This window comes from Balaenoptera musculus, chromosome 10 (assembly GCF_009873245.2).
Source record: "Balaenoptera musculus isolate JJ_BM4_2016_0621 chromosome 10, mBalMus1.pri.v3, whole genome shotgun sequence".
In the NCBI taxonomy this organism is placed as follows: domain Eukaryota; kingdom Metazoa; phylum Chordata; class Mammalia; order Artiodactyla; family Balaenopteridae; genus Balaenoptera; species Balaenoptera musculus.
The window spans coordinates 90,469,342-90,488,495 of NC_045794.1; the positions used below are offsets into that span (position 1 = coordinate 90,469,342).

A 19,154-nucleotide genomic window follows, 5' to 3' on the forward strand; every position below is an offset into this window, starting at 1 on the left:
AAGGAGGAATTTCTGCCGTCTTCATCCACCTGTGCGGCTGCTTTATAATTTCTGATTATGTCCCGCTAAGTGTCTCTTGCTAGGGTGTGGAATTCCTTGGGTTCTCTGAGGTACTGTCTGGATGGCACTGCTTATCACAGCACGTTAGGGGAATCACACGCCTGCCATGCTGGGGGATGCGTGTGCCCTGAAGGGAAGGCGTCTGAGGTTAGTGTTTGCAGCAGATGTGAGAGGTGCCGGGGCTTTCTTTTAAGCCGGCTGGGAGGGGCGGTCCTGCCGGGTTTCCTGCAGCCCAGGCTGGATGCTTCGGGGTGGCCGCAGAAAGAGGGGCTCTGTCCTGTCTGTATTCTTTTGTTAATAACGAGTGTATACATAAGGATGGATTTGAGTTGTTAATAATTAAAAATTTTTGTCTTCTAATTGTTTGTAAATTCCGGGTAGCAAATGCCATAGCCAGCATAAAGGCGAAAAATATTAAGGAAAGCGTGCTAATATTCGTGGCCCACTTGCTAATCACTGGGCAACTTTCCAGCGTCTTATTTTATAAAACCCAGACAGCAATCTGTGAACTTGACGATATTATTGCCACTTCATAGGTAAGTAGAGTGAGGCTCAAATAGCCTGAATAACTTGCCCAAATTCACACGGTTAGGAAGTGGTGCAACTCGACTTTGAACCCAAGTCTTCCTCTCTTTTTTTCCCCCTACATCACTTTCTCTCTCCTAAATATCTACCACGTGCAGATGCTGTGGTCAGAGAACACAGACCTAGCAAGTACTGACTGAATGTAAATATGTCCCAGGGCTTTCCCAGAGAGTCTCACATTTTCACCTGAGTTTGCAGGTAACCACTGGCTACTGATCTTCATGAGGAATATCTTGGTGACAAACTGAATGTACGAATAGCAGTCGTGAATGTGACCAAGGAAAACCAGGATGCTCTGATGGGAACCTGGGATCACCTGGAACTCTCTCACCTGGCCAGGTCATAGTATCTGGACTTCAGGTGCCTCGTCTGAGGGGACTGAGATACATTTATGCTGCCTGGAGAACAGAAGACCAATCTAGACCATCATGCAGCATGAATATCAAGGATTAGGTTTTGTTTTCATTTTAAACGGCATAGAGGAGAAGGAAAAATAAATGTAAAGAGCGACTGTTATGGCGGGTGACTTGCTGTTGTGCTTGGTGGGGAAGCGCGTGCACACCCAGGCTGATAAGGAAGGGGAGGGGTGACTTGGGACACTGGTCTAGGCCAGTCCCTCATGGAGCTTCACTGGGGAGCTTGGCAGGTTTGAGCTGGAAGGGCTGGCCACCTCTCCCGGTTTCCCCAAGCCCTGCCCACCTGGCCGAGATCTTTTGCTCTCCTCACCCTCACCCTAGGCACAAGCACCTAAGCTCTAACCGTGTGTGCCCCAGAGGGCCCGGCACCCTCTCCATCCTGTGGATATGCGGCACGCTCCACCTGGGGGCTGGCGGGGGGCTCCTTCTCTCCCTACGGGCCTCCCACTGTCAGTCCACGCAGCCTCCCTCGGGGACATACGCTCTCTCTTCCTTCCTCTGCCCCGGCCAGGCTGGGGGCTTCTCCTGCAGCATCTCTCTGTCGTCAGAACCTGTTCCCCGCCTGTGCCAGCCAGAATTCTAGGCTGGCCCCAGGACTCCTGCCCCTGCCCTGCTGTATCACCCTGCAGCACCCCTCCCTTGAGTGCGAGCAGAACCTGGGAATACGATGGGATGTTACTCCTGTGACTATGTCATATAACAGACTGGAGAGATTCTCCTGCTGGCTTTGAAGAAGTAAGCTGCTATGCCGAGAGGGCCACACGGCTGAGACCTGAGGGTGGCCCCTAGGAGCTCAGAAGGACCCCCGCTAACAGCCAGCAAGGAAACGGGGACCTCGGTCCTAGAGCTGAATTCTGCCAGAACCTGAATGAGCCCAGAAGTGCACTCTGACTCCGAGATGAGACTGCAGCCCAGCCAACACCTGGATTTCAGGCCTCAGACCGCAAGCAGAGAACCTGCTAACACATAGCCAGACTCCTGACCCAGATGCTGTCAAATTAAAAAAAAAAAAAAAAAAAGTGTTTCTAAAGCTGCAACATCTGTGGTGATTTATTAAACAACAATAGAAAACGAATACATGGTCTGAACTCTGAATACACTACATATTCCTTGAAGGCAGGAATAGGGTCTTCTTACGTAGTCCCAGCCCCACAGCAGCCTGACACATGACTGTAATAGATGCTTACATAGTATCTGCTGAGCAATCACGTGAATTTTGGAGATGAGAAAACTGAGGCTACGGGAAGGAAAGACCTTTCCTGAGATGACACAGCAGGTCAAGGACCCAGCTGGTGCCAGAAGCTCTGTGCTTGTCCTTTTTATGCCATTGGGTCTTTGTTACCTGTTATGGTTAGCAAGTTCTCTGAGTTTCTGTACAGGTGTCCCGGAGGCTGTGCATCTCCAGGAAACTACTAGCCATGAAGCCATTTAATTCTGTGAGCCGTCATTTGCTAATAAGCAGAGGGACCCACAAAGCAAAAAGGAACCTGCTTCCACAGCCGCTCTCAGCACGCATCATTCCCGGTTGCCTCCGGAGGCAAGGTCGCCCTCGCTCTCCCGAACTCCCAGGCTGCTTACTGGCTGTGAACCTTTTCGTGTCCCAGTGCTGTTCCTTTGTTTGTTCACTCATTCTTCAATCACTCATGACTAATCACAAGTGACATTTATTGAACACTTACTAAGTGTGTCAGGTACTGTCCTCAGCACTTTACAGGCGTTAACTCATTTTAATCCTAAAACGACCCCATGGAATCTCATCCATAGGCTGGACAGGCATCTTCAAAGTGGCTCAAAGACAGAATGAGACCATCAAACTCCCTTCCTAATTGTGGGAGTCGAGGGGGAATGACATGAAGGAAACTGGGGCAAGGGGAGCCACCATGGACATCAGTAAATCAAAGAGGAAGCTGGTTAGCCGAGGTGCACAGAAGGCACATAGGACGGCCAGGTACAGAAAAACTGCAGAGCCCTGAAAGGCTTTGAATCCATTCACCTCCTGGCAGCCAGAGAGATGTTTTCAAAAACCTAAGTTACAGCATAAAACTTTGTGTAAATTTCTACAATAGGTTCTCAACCACGTTTAGAATAAAATCCAAATATTTTATGAGTTTCTAATGTTTATAAACTTAACCTCAGGCAACTTTCCTCTCAAGCCCCCTCTCAAGTGATGCTTCAGTCACACTGGTCTTCTATCAGGTGTCTGAATACACAAGGCCCTTCCTACTGCAGGGCCTTTGCACTTGCTATTTCGTCTGCCTGGAAAACTTTTCTCAGCAACTCACATACCTAACTCCTTTTCTCATCCTCAAGTCTCTGCAGAAATGTCCTCTCCTTAGAAAGACCTCTCCTGACCATGCCACCTAAAGAAGGTCCCTCACTTGGCATTGATAATATGTGTTTCATTCCTTCAAAGCACTTATCACAATTATAATCATTTGACTTAATTATTTACTGTTTTTATACCGCTAGTCCCATTTTCTCAACATTGGCTGCACATGGCAAACTTAAAACAATTCAAGGTCTCCACCCCACAAAGATTCTTACTTATTAACTGGTTTGCAATGGAACCTGACCATGAATTTGTTTTAAAAGTTCCTCAGCTGATTCAATTTGTCCCCAGTCAAGGCTGAGAATCAGTACAATGGACCATGAGCCACATGGGGGCAGGGATCACGTCAGTACTTCCTGATACAGGCTCCACGAATGATGCTTGCATCAACACGCATATAAGGAAAACAAACAGCAATTGCTTTCCAGCAGCAATTGTGGGTCCAGCCCATGTGTTTCCCTATAATACACTCCCCCTTTCCTTGAGGTAATTTGAGTAGAGCTCTATTTTTTTTAGAATCAATTCTTCATCCTCAGAAACAACCAGCACCATCAAGAGACAGGAGCCCCTGGTTTTCAGTGCTGGAGAGGGGATGAGACATAAGCCCTATCTTATCAGGCTTCAATGTTCTCAGCCTGTGAGGCCATCTCTCCCTTCTCCATCCGACCGGGTGCAGGGCGGCGGCGAGGCGACTGTGTGGGGGGTGAGGGCCCGTCTGCTTACCTGTCCATGGAGAGCTGAGCAACCAGGGTGACGTCCGTGTTGTCTGAAGTGGGCTCGTACTCGTAGTGCAAGAAGTACAGGTGGGTTCGGTGGACGGTGAAACGCTCTCGACGGAACTCATAACACAAGTCGTCCTCATCCAGCTCAGAGAGCTGCTTCTGGAGCTGAAAGGTAGGCAAGAGGGCTTGGAAACAAGAAGAAGATCCCCGAGGGGGCCTGCCTGTTTGTTGTGCCCTGTTCTCCCCTGAGTTTGTTACCCATTGGACCTTATTGATGGGCCAATCAGAGAAGGACAGGATCCTGTTGTCATTTTCCTCTGCAATTTAATCTGATTTCAAAGAGGTGATGATAAAGGGCAGCTGCCTCACCCTCTGAGGAATGAGACCTTCTGAGCTAACAGTGATGGTGTTTTGTATAAGGACTTTGTGACAAATGTATAAGCAACCACAAAGTCCTTATACAAAACAAAAAACGTTTTCCTTCATGACCCAGCACAACAATTTCAAATAACAGGGGGAAACTGTCTAAGAACAGAGTAACGGAAACCAAATGGAACAGTACCTTTGTGTGACCTGATGCTTTTCTCTCTCTAGAGCTACAGATTTCAACCTCTGTACCAGGTATTGGAAAGAAAAACAATGCAAACCCATAAACAAAACAAAACACCTTTTCTTTTAATTTCATCCAAGTTTAATCAGTCTCAGTACCCACTCTTTTTCTCCCTCTCTTCTAATGCTCTGATGTCTTTTACTTCATTAATCTGCTTGTAGGAGTTCTTTACTTACCTCTCCTATTCTCCTTCCTACCCAACTAGTGAAAGAGTGAGCTGTCCTAACAGGGAACTAGGAACTTAGCATTTCACATAAGCAGATGCAGATATATACAGGTTTCCAGATCTGCCGATAAGCAGCTGCCCTATACACAATATCCCTCCCAGGCAGGTGTGACTGACTATGCTTGCCTTATAGGTGAAAGATTGCAATGAACAGGTAAAAGAAGTTCGACAGTTACGGGAATTCAGTCAGTGGATGTGCGGTATTAGAATGAATGGGCTGGGAATAGGCAGGAGAGAACTTTTTCGGGTGATGGGAATGTCTTATGTCATGATCAAAGTGATGGTCATTTGGGTGTACACATTTGTGAAAATACACGTACACTTAGAATGGGTGGATTTATCATATGCAAATTGTATTTCAATAAAACTTATTTAAATAATAATTTGCCAAAGGTCACATGGTTGCTCCCAATATTTCTTCTGTTACATGAACCTTGTCCGTCACATGATGACATATAGTTGAATATAGATTAAACTTTACATGACTAGAGTGATTAAGAGCTGAATGCAACAGAATACTTTTCCAAAAAGAAGATATATATATATAAAATCTCTAAAACAACAAGAAAATATATTCACTCACTTCTCTATGACCTATCAATTAAGACCACTGCCTTGAACTAGGTGATATGCTATGATTATTCTTTTGTCTACAGTTCCAATGATTTTACTGTTAAGGTCAAATGGATTATCCTTCTTTATTCTCTACCAGTAGTTCAAAATCATGGTAAATTTTAGTTTGCTTTACATTAGGACCATGCTGATCTTGTAATTTTTGTGTTTGTATTCCTGAAAAAAGACTTAAAAAAAATTTGTTGCAGTGTTTTGTTTTTTTAATAAATTTATTTATTAAAAAAAAAAAAGACCACTGCCTTGACAGGTTAAGCTATGATATTATTTCTCAAGATGTGTGCTCTGACAGCTGACTGCATTAAATGCTCCCGTTTCTTCATTGCCCCCTCCCCCATATCCTTCCCCTTTGTCATGTGACTTTTGGTGCTGCCCACTAGAGAGGCAAAGCCGATTTCTCTAATCCTTGAATCTGGGCTGGACTTGTGACTTGCTTTGGCAGACAGAATGGAGGGGGTAGTACTGATGCCCCAATCCTGAGGCTAGGGCTCAAGAGGAAGTGCCTGCTTCTTGGGAAAATGCCCGGCTAGCCTGCTGGGGGAAGAGAGAGAGCTGGAGCAGAGTGGAGTCTCCCCAGTTGCCTGTCACGTGAGCAAGCCTGGCCAAGATCAGTAGAGCTGCATCCACAAACACTTCTCACCGTACACCACTGAGGTTTTATGGGTTTGGAGCATTAGATAACAGGTAGTGTCACTGGCATTTTGTGTGGGGTACCTTTTCATTGTGTGAGTCTGTCCCACATACCACGGGGCAGTTGGTTTCCAGGGCCCCGGCCCAATAAACGTTCGCAGGGTTCTCCAGACGGCTGTGTACAACTCCAAATGCACCCATATGTTCCCAAAGGCCACTTGGGGAATTGGTTGTGATCAAGTGATCTGTGAGACGTTCTCAGCTATCTTTGACATTTTTAACCTTTAAAAAGGATGCCATCAGGGATACCCTTCAGCTTTTCAAGTCCAATTCGACGTCCTTGCCTATTTGAAGATTCCCTCTATGCCAGCAGGGTAACTACTTGATATGAAGCTAGGAACTGGAACTCTCATTGCACCTAAGATCCTATGAGCCAGGTGACGCCTTCTGGCCTGCAGGACTAAACCCAGGTGTCTTCTGGCCTGCAGGACTAAACCCAAATTCTCACTGACAATCACATACTCTCTCTCTCTCTGACCCATCAATCCCCACACACTCTGCCTTACACCAATGGTCTTCCCTCCGCTCTCCAAACCTGCCTTCCCTCCCACACCTCCGTCACTTGGCCCATCTTCCCTCTCTGCCACGCCCTCCCTCACCTCACCCACTCTTCCCCACCTGGGGACATTCTATTTACCTTCAAGATTCAGCTTAAATGGCACCTTCTCTGTGAAACCTTTATGGGCCCTGCTAGGTAGGGCTAGTCCATTTCTTCTCTGTGCTCTAAGAGCGCTCAACTCATAATTCCACCAAAGCACTTGCTAGTTTGAACTGAAATCGTTTAAGAGCAACTTCCCTGGCGAGACTGTGACACTTCACCATTGTCCCCAGCACCGTGCCCACTGCAGGACAGGTGCTCAATATGCATGTGCTGTGTGCATGAGAAATACCTGCCGCACACAAGAAGGCTGCAGTCACTGAAGTTAAGGTCTGTCCGTGTCATTTCCCTTTTGTATCCTCTAATGTTATGCATAGAGGCTTGTCATTCTTACGCCCATCATTTGCTCCCATATTTGCAGTTTGAGGGTCTGTGACGGCAGAAAAGGTTGTGTCCAGCAAACAAGCGTGTGCCGGGCTCCGTGCAAGGTGCTAGGTGTGCCTGACTTCTTTTCCTTAGAGCCATCCAGTGAGGCACGTGTCAAACCCTCACTTGACAGTTGAGAAAGCTGTTTGGAGATCTTGAGATCACCCAGGGAGGTCAAACTTGGGTCTCTGTCCCTGGACCACCAAACTGCCTCTCCAGAAAAGATGCTTGTTTAGCCTCAGGTCAAGAAACAGACACAGGACAGGGACTGAGGTTACTGCTTCGATCCCAATCCTGTCCGTGAAATCTTGGGAGAGTGGGTGAATCATTTAACCCTTCTGAGCCTCAATTTCCTCACCTGTAAAATGGGGATAATAACAGTAGCTACCTCAGGGGACGGCAGGAGGATTCCAGGAGATGCTGCATATGAAGGGCACAGTGTTTGGAGTGACTCAACAATGTCTCTATTATCGTGGTTGTGATCACAATTAGGAAAGGGAGACTCCTGGGCTCCCGGGGACACCTAGGTGGACGTGTGCTGAAACGTCACCTGAAGGAGATGGCCCGGCAAGGGTCTGGAGGGCAGGGGAAGAGGGGCTGGATGAGGTTGGGTCACCTTCTGTTTCATGAGTGTCAGAGAGAGTCCCGACGTCTTCCTCCTTGAACTCAAATATGCCTGGAAGTGGCAGTGTTGCCTGCCAGGAGGAAACGGAACCAACCGACACCCACCTTCCCTTTCTCACCCACCCTGCTGAAGAAAACAAGCAATTACTGCCCTTTAGAGAATAAATGTCTGTCAAGTTCTTTGCAAAAGCAGGGCTGTTTGGGGGGTATTTGTTTCGTGCTGTATTATTAGTATGCCAATAAGAGTGCATGGCTTCCAGCCCAGTGAAGAGAGAGGGGGAGCGTGTGAGGATGTGTATGCAGGTCCGTGTGTGAGCACGGCTGGACACACGCGTGTGGAGCAAAGGGTCTTTCTTTGATGAGGTTTCGAAAAAGCTGTTTATCCTCATCACAAGAGAAAGGAAATTAGTGACCAGAACATGAGAAATGCATGTGTTACGGGGTTCTCCCTTCTCCCTTAGCCTTATACCGGCAGTACCCTTAAGTTGGGGAAAATGACATTCCAAGGTAAATAGCTCCAAGAGCCATTTTCTGGAAAGTGCCCATAGCGTGGGCTCCTAAAGGCAGGAACCGTATCCCATCCATCTCTGAATCCCCTGAACCCAGAACACCTAGTGCATCTTGAGTGCCCAGCAAGACTCTGTTGGATGCATTCAGAGCCACAGCATGTTAAGAAAGGGAACAGTGACCAATGACAATGCTCCTAGAGCTACCAAAGTATGGCTGCCCTAGCTGGGAGGGTCTACCAGCAGTCCCGGGGGATAAGTAGCCTCCATCTATGAACTTCATGGTACCAATGTGGTTCAATGGCAGCCACATCCCAAGGTCACCTGTGGCCATCACAGGGCTTAACGGATAGGATCTAGGTAACATTGCCATTTACCAACCACACTGGGTACTGTGGAAAGCACAGCAGGTATGAGGTCAGACATAAAACGTCAGAGTCTATTGGACTCTGGACCAAATAGATGCCTTCCTTGAGCTTTAATATTATATTTATTATCAACCTGGTGCTTTGCACCTCTGCTCTAATATAGACTGAGCACCTACTGTGCGCCAGGTGCAGTGCTAAATCAGGTGCATTGCTTTACTAATTTAATCCTTGAGCACAGATCTCCGTTTTACGAAAGAGGAAACTGAGGCTCAGAAGGTGCCCATAATCTTCCAGTTACAGCTAGAGAGCAGTGGTCCGGACTGTGAATCCAGTCTCTGGACCTCACACCAGGGACATCTCACAACACAATTACTTCTCTCCTGGCGGATGGATGTGAGGATCAAATGAGCTGGTGGAAGATACAACGCTGTGTGAACAAAGCAGGCCATAAAGATGCATATGCAGTTATGATTCCAATACAGCAAAAAGACAAACAAACCCCACACAGAAACAGACCAAAGGGAACACGTTACAATGTTAACAAAGCTTTTCTCTGAGTGGTGGATTCACAGATGAATTTTATTGGCTTCTTTATACTTTTCTGTACTTAAGTAATTCCCTGCAATTTTCTCAAATGAGCTAATGCATGTACAAGTGCTTTGTAAACTGTAGAGTGCTACACACACCTCAGCGATGTTATTATGATTGCATTATGTACCTTTTCAAATTCTAATCTAGGACTGCTTATTGCTGACTGCACGGCTGATATTATCCCAAGGGGGAGACTAGAGCAGCTTGAAACCCGCCTCTTTTTCACCCAGGTAATTTCTCCAGGGAGACGCGGAGCTGGAAGGCAGGGCTGGGGTGGCTTTTGTGAACAGGGTCTGAAGGCTACCCCCACTCCACACTCCAGCCACGTGGGGAGCAGGGGCTCCTGACAAGCAAGTCACAGAAACAAAAGACAGATTCCTCCTGAGACAAAATGCATTTGCTAAATTGCTTCCTTGGGCAGCCAGCTGAGGCACAGGGAGATCTGGACTTAAGGGAAAATGACCTTTACGCAGTTTGCATTTATTTCTTCCCATCCTGAAGGGCAGTGGCCTAGACTAACCTCTGAGCTGCCAGAGATGATGGCTGGTCCTGCCTGAGGACTCAGATGGGTGGGAAGTGTGTCCCCGGGCTCCGGCCTAACGGACTTCTGCTCAAAGTCAGGAAAAACTACACGGAGAGATTATGGGGGTAAGTGGACACTGAGGCCTGATTCCTCTGACCCTCATTTTCCACGTGACCTTGAGCAAGTCATTTCTCCCAACAGCAAGACAAAGAGTTCCGGCTTCAAGGATCACGTGCTTGGGCTTCCCTGGTGGCGCAGTGGTTGACAGTCTGCCTGCCAATGCAGGGGACACGGGTTCGAGCCCTGGTCCGGGAAGATCCCACATGCCGCGGAGCAACTAAGCCCGTGAGCCACAACTACTGAGCCTGCCCGTCTGGAGCCTGTGCTCCGCAACAAGAGAGGCAGCGATAGTGAGAGGCCCGCGCACCGCGATGAAGAGTGGCCCCCGCTTGCCGCAAGTAGAGAAAGCCCTCGCACAGAAACGAAGACCCAACACAGCCAAAAATAAATAAATAAACCCAAAGTTTAAAAAAAAAAAAATAGGATCACGTGCTCACTAGGCCAGGTAAGGGCTGAGAGCCCTGCGGGCACTTTCTCACTAACACTCACATGGTCACCGTGGCTTAGAGACCACCAGCAGTCCAGTTCTATAAAGAAAGCCTTAGCCACTTGTTCAAGGTCACACAATGAATGAACAGAGTAGCTGAGATTCACATCCAGGTGTCTTTCCTCCAAGTTCCTGTACATAATCAAGTCACTACAATGCTGTGTTCATCAGTCTCTGGGGATCTTTCTAGTCTAACGACAGATGGTTCTGTGACTGCAGAGGACTGAATCACGTGCTTCCCTCGGTGGCAGAGATCTTCTGCTCTCGGGCTGAGTTTCCAACCTTCCTGCAGTGCAGGGTAAACCATGTAGCCAAGTTCGCGTCAGTGGAATGTGGGCAGATTCTGGCCAGTACAGGCACCGCTTCTAAGACTGTCTCATGCACAATCTTCTCTTTGTCAGCCAGAGCAAGAGCCCCCAGTAGAGGATGTTCCGTGGAGGGCAGAGGCATGAGATGGAAGGAGTCTGGGCCCTGAACCTGGAGAATAGCCGCCTGCCAATCAGGAACACCTGCTTGAACTTCGTGTGAGTCATAAACTTCCAGTCTGCCGAGTCCATTTTACAGTTGCTTGTGTTACCTTAACTAACACACCTAGTTGACCTCTTCCAGCCAGTAAGTGATGAAGACAGTACAGCGGACCAAGTCAGGAGTCTCTGAGGCCACCCTTTCTTCTTTCGATACCTGTCCTTTTGATGCTTTAGGACGATGGGTAGAAATATCTGATGGATAAAATAACACTCAGGAGTGTTGCTTTACACTTTCAGCGGCCTGGATATCCATTTCTTCATCCGTTCCTCCCAGTGTCTATGTGAGACTGGCAGGGCTGCCCTCTTGCCCCCAGTTGATGGATGAGGAAACTGGAGCACCGGGGACGTGCACAGAAAAGCTGGGGCTCTAAGTCACGTCTCCTGGAACCTAACTCAGGGCTCTTCCCTGGGGTTTCCATGAAGTGGTTAAGTTTTGTTAAACCACGTGGACAGGCAGAGAAAAATTACTAGCTCACTGGTTGTCTGCTGTGCATGTTAATCAACAGAGTTCCAGGAACCCAAAACACTGTTTTCCAAGGAAACCAAACCATGGGCCGCTTTCATTCTTTCCTGGGAGGGGAGAAGCCTGGGCCTAGGACCATTCAGTGACGGTTCAGAGGGGGTCTGCTGAGCACTGACTGAGGCTCTGAGAAAACAAGAAGAAGGCATGGTCTGCTCCCTCCCAGCTATCAGCATTAACGTGTGCATCGCACACAATTAATAGTCCCTTATCTTATGCCAAGCCCTGTGCTAGGAATGGGGAACGAACCCATTTCTGCACTGAAATTGTTTATACAGTCTGGGTGGGGAAACAGAGAAGCAAGTTAGCAACTGTAAAACTGTGTATTCATAATGCAAACAAAACTCAAGGTCGGGGGGATGTGCTACGTGCTACACGGACCGAAGCTCCTACCTGTCTTACCTTACTTAGTCTTCATCATACCTACCGGGTAGGAATAGTCCTACCTGAGTCCCATTTACAGGTGAGAAAACTGAGGCACAGAGAGTCTGAGTGGCCTGAAATCCCAAAGGGAGTATTCCTAGCATCTTACGCGAGGCAGTCTTGCTCCGGAGCTGTCCTCTTACCTACCGCACAAGGAGCCAGTTGGGGGAGGAAGATTCAGCCAAAAGCAGAAGAGGGCGGGGGCTGCGACTGACAAAGGCACAGGAGAGTCGAGCACCTGGCAGGTTTGGACAGGTGACAACCAGAGCCTAGGCGTGTGAAGGAAGGATGTATTCCTGTGGCCCAGACACACCCTCTGAGTATCTGGACCATGACTCCCCCCTTTTTCCCCCCTCTCCTGGCCACCCAGGCAAACACTGTGATGCTTCAGGCGCTGGAACCTAACACGCCATGGGAAGTCACTGGAGGCTGGCCTCGGGCAGCCTGTGGTAGGGCTCTGGACGCCATCCACCCTGGGCTCCACTGCCCACTGTGTGATTAAAGAGCTGGTGACATGCGGCTCGCACGTGAGAGCAATAATGCATTCTGGGGTTTCTCTGGGGTACAGCTGTTTCCACAGAGCCATCTGTTCCGTGGTAGATTCTGTTTACATGTGTCTTATTTTTAACTTCTCACTGAGCCACCGTGAGGCCGTTGTCTTTTCTTCTTAGTGAGCTTAGCATCAGGGAATGTGACCCCACAGGCGGCCCATCACCCTTGTGGCACGAGGGGGTTGAACGTGGAAGCCCTCATTTCAGAGGTGAGGCAAGGGGCTGAGAGCAGCTGGATGGGAAGGCATCCAGGACGAGCTTTCTGGCCAATACTCGTAAGGAGACCGCCCGTGGCCTGTAGCCCTTTGCACACCTTAAGCCCTTCAACACACATACCAGCCTGGGCTGGGTTTGTTTACTGACCATTTTACAGGTGGGAAAACTGAGGCTCAGGGAAGGCAAGAGTTATGCTTGAAGGCATAGATCTAGTCCTGGGGCCTGGTTTTCTGATTTTAAGTACGGGGATCTTTCCAGAGTACCACAAATACTTCAAGACAAAGACTTGTAATAGTTCATTGGTTTGACAAAATTTATCGAGCACATAAATTTATCGAGCAGTCTTTCACAGGCATAAAGATATACTGATGAATGAAACAGACAGACATCCTTGCAGTCCCAGAGCTTACATTCTAGTTGGAGAGACAGAACCAACAAAATAAGTAAGTCCAGAATATAATACATCGATGGGTGATAAGTGCTATGGAGAAAAATAAAGGCACGAGCTCTGGGAGATGGGGGTGCTGGGATTGGGGTAAGTATTACAACTTTAGATCATGGAGTGTTTTCAGCAGTTGTAAAAAGACTACTCAGCAAGACTGATACCAGTTCCAGAGCTGCCACCAACCTGTCCTCTGATTTCATATCGCTGAGCCTCCGTTTTCTCCTCTAAAAAATAATAATAACTACTTTGCAGGGTTCGTAAAAGAACACTGTTCGTAAGAACAGTGATATAAAGTAAAAGCAACTAGGAGAATCGCTGAATGACTTGTAGTTCCTCTTATGTTAATTTTAAATAGGGATCTACATCCACTTGAGAAGCATGGCCTCGGTCGGTCTATGGCTTCAAAGTCAGGGCGACCTCGTTTCCAATCATGGCCCCATCATGTAGGAGGTGCTTGATTTTGAGCACGTAACTCATCTCTTCTGAGCTTTGGTTTCCTTCATCTGTGAAATGTGACTCGTAACGCCTCCCTCCCTTGATTGTGGTGAAGATTAAAGTTGCATTTCCCTTTTGCTTTCCCTGCAGGAAATCTCCAATTGTCAAAGGCTAGAAGAAGCAGAGAAAGGTCTTGGAGCAGCACAGAGAGCTCTCCCCATGCAGGAGAGAACAGAATGGTGAAGGCCTAGTGCACGGATGCCCAATAGACTTCCGCATCTCCCGTGTTATCGCTTGGAGACTGTTACTGGTTCTCTGGAGTGCTGTCTTGGTGAGGATCCTGGGGTTGGGGCTGAGCCCAGAGGGACAAATGGGGTCATCAATTAGTGATGTCTGCTGTGGGCATCGGATGAGGGAACTCCAAGTCTGCAGACGCTTGTCTACTGACTTGCAATTACATATAAATGTGAAGACTCATTGGTGTCCAGTCTTTTTGCTTTTTTTCACTTTTTAGGTGTTCGCTATGTTTCATAATTTAACTTCTAACATGACAGTGGATAATTCTTTTACCACTGGACTTTCTGACTTCAATAACATTGGTTTTCCTTTTTTTGGCTGCCATGGGAAGGATGAACAGGGGGTTGAGCCCAGAAAGGGTTGTTCTGAAGCTGATGAAGTGAAAGTGACAGCTGTCAGAAAGGCATCTGCAGAATAGGCAGCAAACAGTCTGAGGCCATTTCCTGCCAGGATAAACAGCATCTTCCCTCCTCTGGCCAATTCCCGCCCCCTCAGCCTACTCAGTGCAACCTTAGTCACTGAAAATTGTAAATCGAGTTTGGTATACTTTGGTTCCAAAGAAGGGCATGTACTTTAGTATGATTCCCATCCAAATTGGAAAACATCTATAATAACATACATTTTAATGGTTTTGCATTTAGAAAGGTGAGTTTCTTTTATCTGGAAAATTCCCTGAGGTGGAGCAAGGCACTCTTGATGATAAAGCAGCCTTCTATAAATACAACGCTTGGGGAGAGTTACATGTTTCTGGATAACACGCTGTATGGAAGCTACACTATCTGCCCGGCTGTTGGGGACCACAGGGGGTGTCCTCATTTTTTACTGCACCCAAGGGCAGGACTCAGATTAATGGATTCTTTCCAGAAGGGGGGATTTCAACTCAACATGAGGAAGAATGGGTTAGCATCTGGAGCTTTCTAACAGTGCACTAAGCTGCTGGAGGTGGTGAGCTCCCTGTCTTTGGGGAGATTCCAGCAGAAACCAGATGTAAGCCTGTTAGAGACACTGTAGAAGGATTTTTGCACGGATTAGGGGTTAGAGAATATCCATGATTATCCAGCCGTGTTCTGTGGAGTCCCAGAGTTTCTTGGCTATGCTTGAGCAGCTGGGCTGCTGAGGAAAGGGGAGAGAAATGCTAATATATAGAATCCTAGCTTCCACTGCGACTTCAATCAAATTATAGTAACTAATGCCAAGTGAATACCTATTGCATTACACAGATTAACTTATTGGCTCCAGGGAGAGATGCCCAGACAAACTATGGGACAGGAGTGGCTATGTCCCATCAGCTACTGTCATTCTACACCGCAGCTGGAGCCCCAGCTCTTCCAAACAAAACCATCTTGTTTTGGAGCAAGTACCCGAAACAAAGGCTGGAAAATGGGGTTTGCTGCTTACTGAAGGGTTGAATCCCCCAACCTCCCGAACTCATGCTCCTTCCTGCCCTCTTTGCCTTCTTCTTTTCTCTCTCCCTCTCTCTTTCTGGCACCAAGACCAACCAAATGGCCTCCTCCTCCCACCCAGAGTCTCCTGTTGGAGGAGAAATCTACCTGGGATTGTCTGATCCAGAGCAAATGTGACAGCCCCTCCCATGCTTTATACACAGATTTCTAAGTGACTCTGTAGGTTCATCTCTCTGCCAGGCCTTCCTAGAAAAAAAATCTTAAAATCCCAAAACCCATTCGTGGAACAACAGAGTATGATCAGACAGGTTGGGCACTGTGGTTTGTGATAAACCCCCTTCTCAATGAACACTGTGTTCTGGGTGTCCTATTTTTGGTGATTTAACATCAATTATCCATGAGACCCTATGACAAAGGCATCACTGTCCCCAGTTATTTATCAGATGGTGAGCCAAGGCTCAGGGCATCCACGTGACCTCTCTGAGGTCCTATGTCCATTAAATGAGTGACCTGGGATGACCGGAGAGCTCACACCCTTATCATCATCATCACCTCCGTGAAGATATAATAATACAAAAATGAACCTGTGCAGCCCTCCATGCGCTCACGCTGGCTTCACTGGAAGCCGGGTATGCCATGCTCGTGTTCACCTCTGGTCTCCACTGCCTGTGCTGCTCCCTCCACTCTCCATACCTTCTCACTCCTCCTTATTCATCCTTCGAATATCACCTCCTCCAGGAAGTCTTCCCTGACATACCTGCTCTCCCCTTCTTGTGTGCTCTCAAAGCATCACACTGTCCCGGCACTTATCACACTGGATGGCAACCCCATGTGCCTGCCTGCATCCTTCACTAGACAAGCTCTGTGAGAGTCAGGCTTCAATCTGCACTTGCTCCCCCAGGATCACTAGCCCTGAGGCTGGTGACCGTTTCAATGACTAATCTGCTGAATGGATGAACGCGTCTTGAGACTCAGACCCTGCCACCAGAGCCCTTTCCCATCTGGGATCTGCAGTCCGATGGAGAGGTCCCTGACTTCCAGTCTTTGAGACGACCACTAACCGTGCGCTTGTCACAGTTCCAATGACCTCCTCCCCAAAGCTGGGAGCGTTCGGCTTTGGGCCAGATACAAGGTCTTACCCTTTTCCCGCTGGCTGTGTTTGCAGATAACACTCAGCATGCTGCAAAGGACCAGGGCTGGAACTCCCCGCGGAGACACGACTCCAGGCTGCGATGTTACAGACTCTCTGCCTGCTCCAGCCCCTGCCGCGCCGCCGCGGGCCTGTCAAGCCAGAGGCATCTGACTGAAGCAGAGCACAGGGACTGGCCGTCTCGGTTTACGTTCCCCTGTTCTCAGCGCCCACAAAACAATCCATCTGTCCTCTCCATCCCCGCGGCTGCCGCCCTTGGTCAGAGCCCCATCACCATCTTTTGGCCTGGGATGCGGCAACGGCCTCTAAGTGGTCTCCCTGCCTCCAGTCTCACCCTTTCCGTTCTATTCTCTACATGGAGAGATTTTTCTCAAATGTAAATGGGACCACGATTAAAGCCCTCTGGGGACTCCTCACTACCGACAGGATTAAGTCTAAACTCCTAAGCACAGCCCAGGCCCTTCGCCCAGCTTCACTCTCTGCCCCTCTCCTGACGCGCCTCTGCTCCAGTACAGAATCTGCCGGCACGTTCTCTCCGAACTCTCTACTTCTTCATCTGTTCTTCCTTTGTGTCTGGTCCTTCATTCTTCTCTCTTATTTGTTCAGTTCATTCCATAAACATTTATTAAGCGCTTGTTATGTGCCTGCTTCCATTCTAGGGGAGGGCACCCCAGAGGTGAACGGTACAGGCAGTGTCTCTTATATTTGGGGGAAAAAAACTAGGAAAAAAATGACATGAATCAAATAATTGTGGATAGTAGGTATGCGCTGATGAAAAGAAAATATGGCACATCACAGAGAGTGATATTAAGGGTTACCCGAGGCTGGGGGGCGGTCAGGGTGTCCCAGGACTTGGGAAGCAAGTACAAAGGCCTTCCCAAGGAGGGTGGGGGGAGCCTGGGGTGTAGGAGCAGCAGAAAGGTGGTGGATGTGGGCTCAGCATCAAGGGGGGTGTTTGGGGGGACAGCTGAGGTGAGCCCCAAAGAAGGCTGCTCTCTCCTTCATGGCCCTCCCTGTACCCGGGCAGACTGTCCTCTTGCCACCTCTGACACTGTTCCATGGCAAGCACCTTCTATAGGGCGTGGGCCAGCCTCTGATTTCAACCACGGTGCCCTGCATAGCGCCTGGCAGGTGGCCGTCTCTCACACGTGCGTGTTAAACAAGTAAATGCAGTCACAGATTCCGAGAGGGACAACCAAAGACTTCTCCCCTCTGATGACCCACCAGGGGAAGCTGGTGTAGGAAAAGCTGGTGAGTCATTTTTAAAGGGAGTTCCACTTTGTAAGGCACTGAGCAGCGCGCCACGGAAACTCACCCATACGGAGATTAACTGATGGCGTCAATCTGCAAGGCTTTTTATTTGAGCCTCTTCCGTGGAGGAAAAAAAAAAAAAGGAGCAGGAGAAGAGTTTATATTTAATGGTTGGGGAAAGAGTGCAGAATGGGCACTCAAACATTGATGATGACAAAAAATCCTGATTTGAGTAAAGAGAACGGAGGGAAAACCCAGAAGAACACAGTGTTTGTCGAGACCTCTAAGGGCTTCCCAGAATCTGAGACAGCAGTCAAGTGCTCAATGGTTTTCCTTCCTCTCTTGCCAGGGGTAAAGAAGGGCGGACGCTGAGGCAGGTAGGGAGGGTGACACGGAGAAGGGCTGGAGCTAGAGGCGACGCCACTGTGACCTGGGGGCCAAGTGACAGAGAGCAGGGGTGGCCGTGTGACCAGTCACCCTGATACAGGGCCAGGTAAGTGTAAGCCCGCAAGAGCTTCCACACACGCCCATCCCTGCCATTGGAGCCTAAAGGAATTCTCCTGACATCCAAGATAAGAATACAAACAACAACAGTAACAAAACAAAATCCTGACTCTTTAACCCACTTCCAGCATCCCTCCAGCCTGCCTCCCGGCTACCTGCCGCTCAGCATCTCCTGTTCTCCTCCTCCCCCAGCAGTCCCGGGCACACAGGCCATCCTTCAGCTCCTCACAGCAAACCTGCCCTACCTCAGGACCTTTGCACCAGCAACTTCCTCCACCTGGAATGTACTTCCTTTGCTGTTCTTTTTCTTTTTTTTTCTTCCAGCTTTACTGCCGTATAGTTGGCACACAAAAAATGACACATAATGAAAACAATCTAGTGAGTTTGGATATATGTATATACTCAGGTTACTATCACCACATTCAAGGTAATAAACATAACCACTGCCTCCAAAAGTGTCTCGGTTTTTTAGTTCGTGTGTGTGTGGTAAGAACACTTAACATGAGAGCTACACTCTTAAATAAATTCTAAGTGCACAATACCCCTTGAACTAAAGCACTAGGATGTAGAGTGGATCTCTGGAACTTACTTATAACTGTACCTTTATAACCAGTGAACACAGCTCCCCATAACGCCCTCTCCCCACCCCCTGGTAGCCACCATTCTGTTGTCACCATCTATGCGTGGGACTATTTTAGATGCCTCGTGTATTTGGACTCATGCATATATTTGTCCTTTTGTGACTGACTTATTTCACGTAGCACAATGTCTTCCAGGTCCATCCATCTTGTCACAAATGGTAAGATTTCCTTCTTTTTCAAGGTGGAATAAGATCCATATATATATATATATATATATATATATATACACACACACACACGCACACACACACACATATATATTTACTATGTATATTTACTA

General features: G+C 48.1%; 1 protein-coding gene across 3 annotated transcripts in view; it reads right to left on the reverse strand.

Moving 5' to 3' along the window:
* The window catches only part of LARGE1 (LARGE xylosyl- and glucuronyltransferase 1), a 598,897-nt gene that overhangs the window by 35,706 nt on the left and 544,037 nt on the right, over window positions 1-19,154 (reverse strand). For all 3 annotated transcript variants that reach the window (XM_036864771.1, XM_036864770.1, XM_036864769.1), the window contains exon 11: window positions 4,114-4,277. In XM_036864771.1, the coding sequence (XP_036720666.1) occupies window positions 4,114-4,277 (164 nt within the window). The remainder of the gene's footprint in view (window positions 1-4,113; window positions 4,278-19,154) is intronic.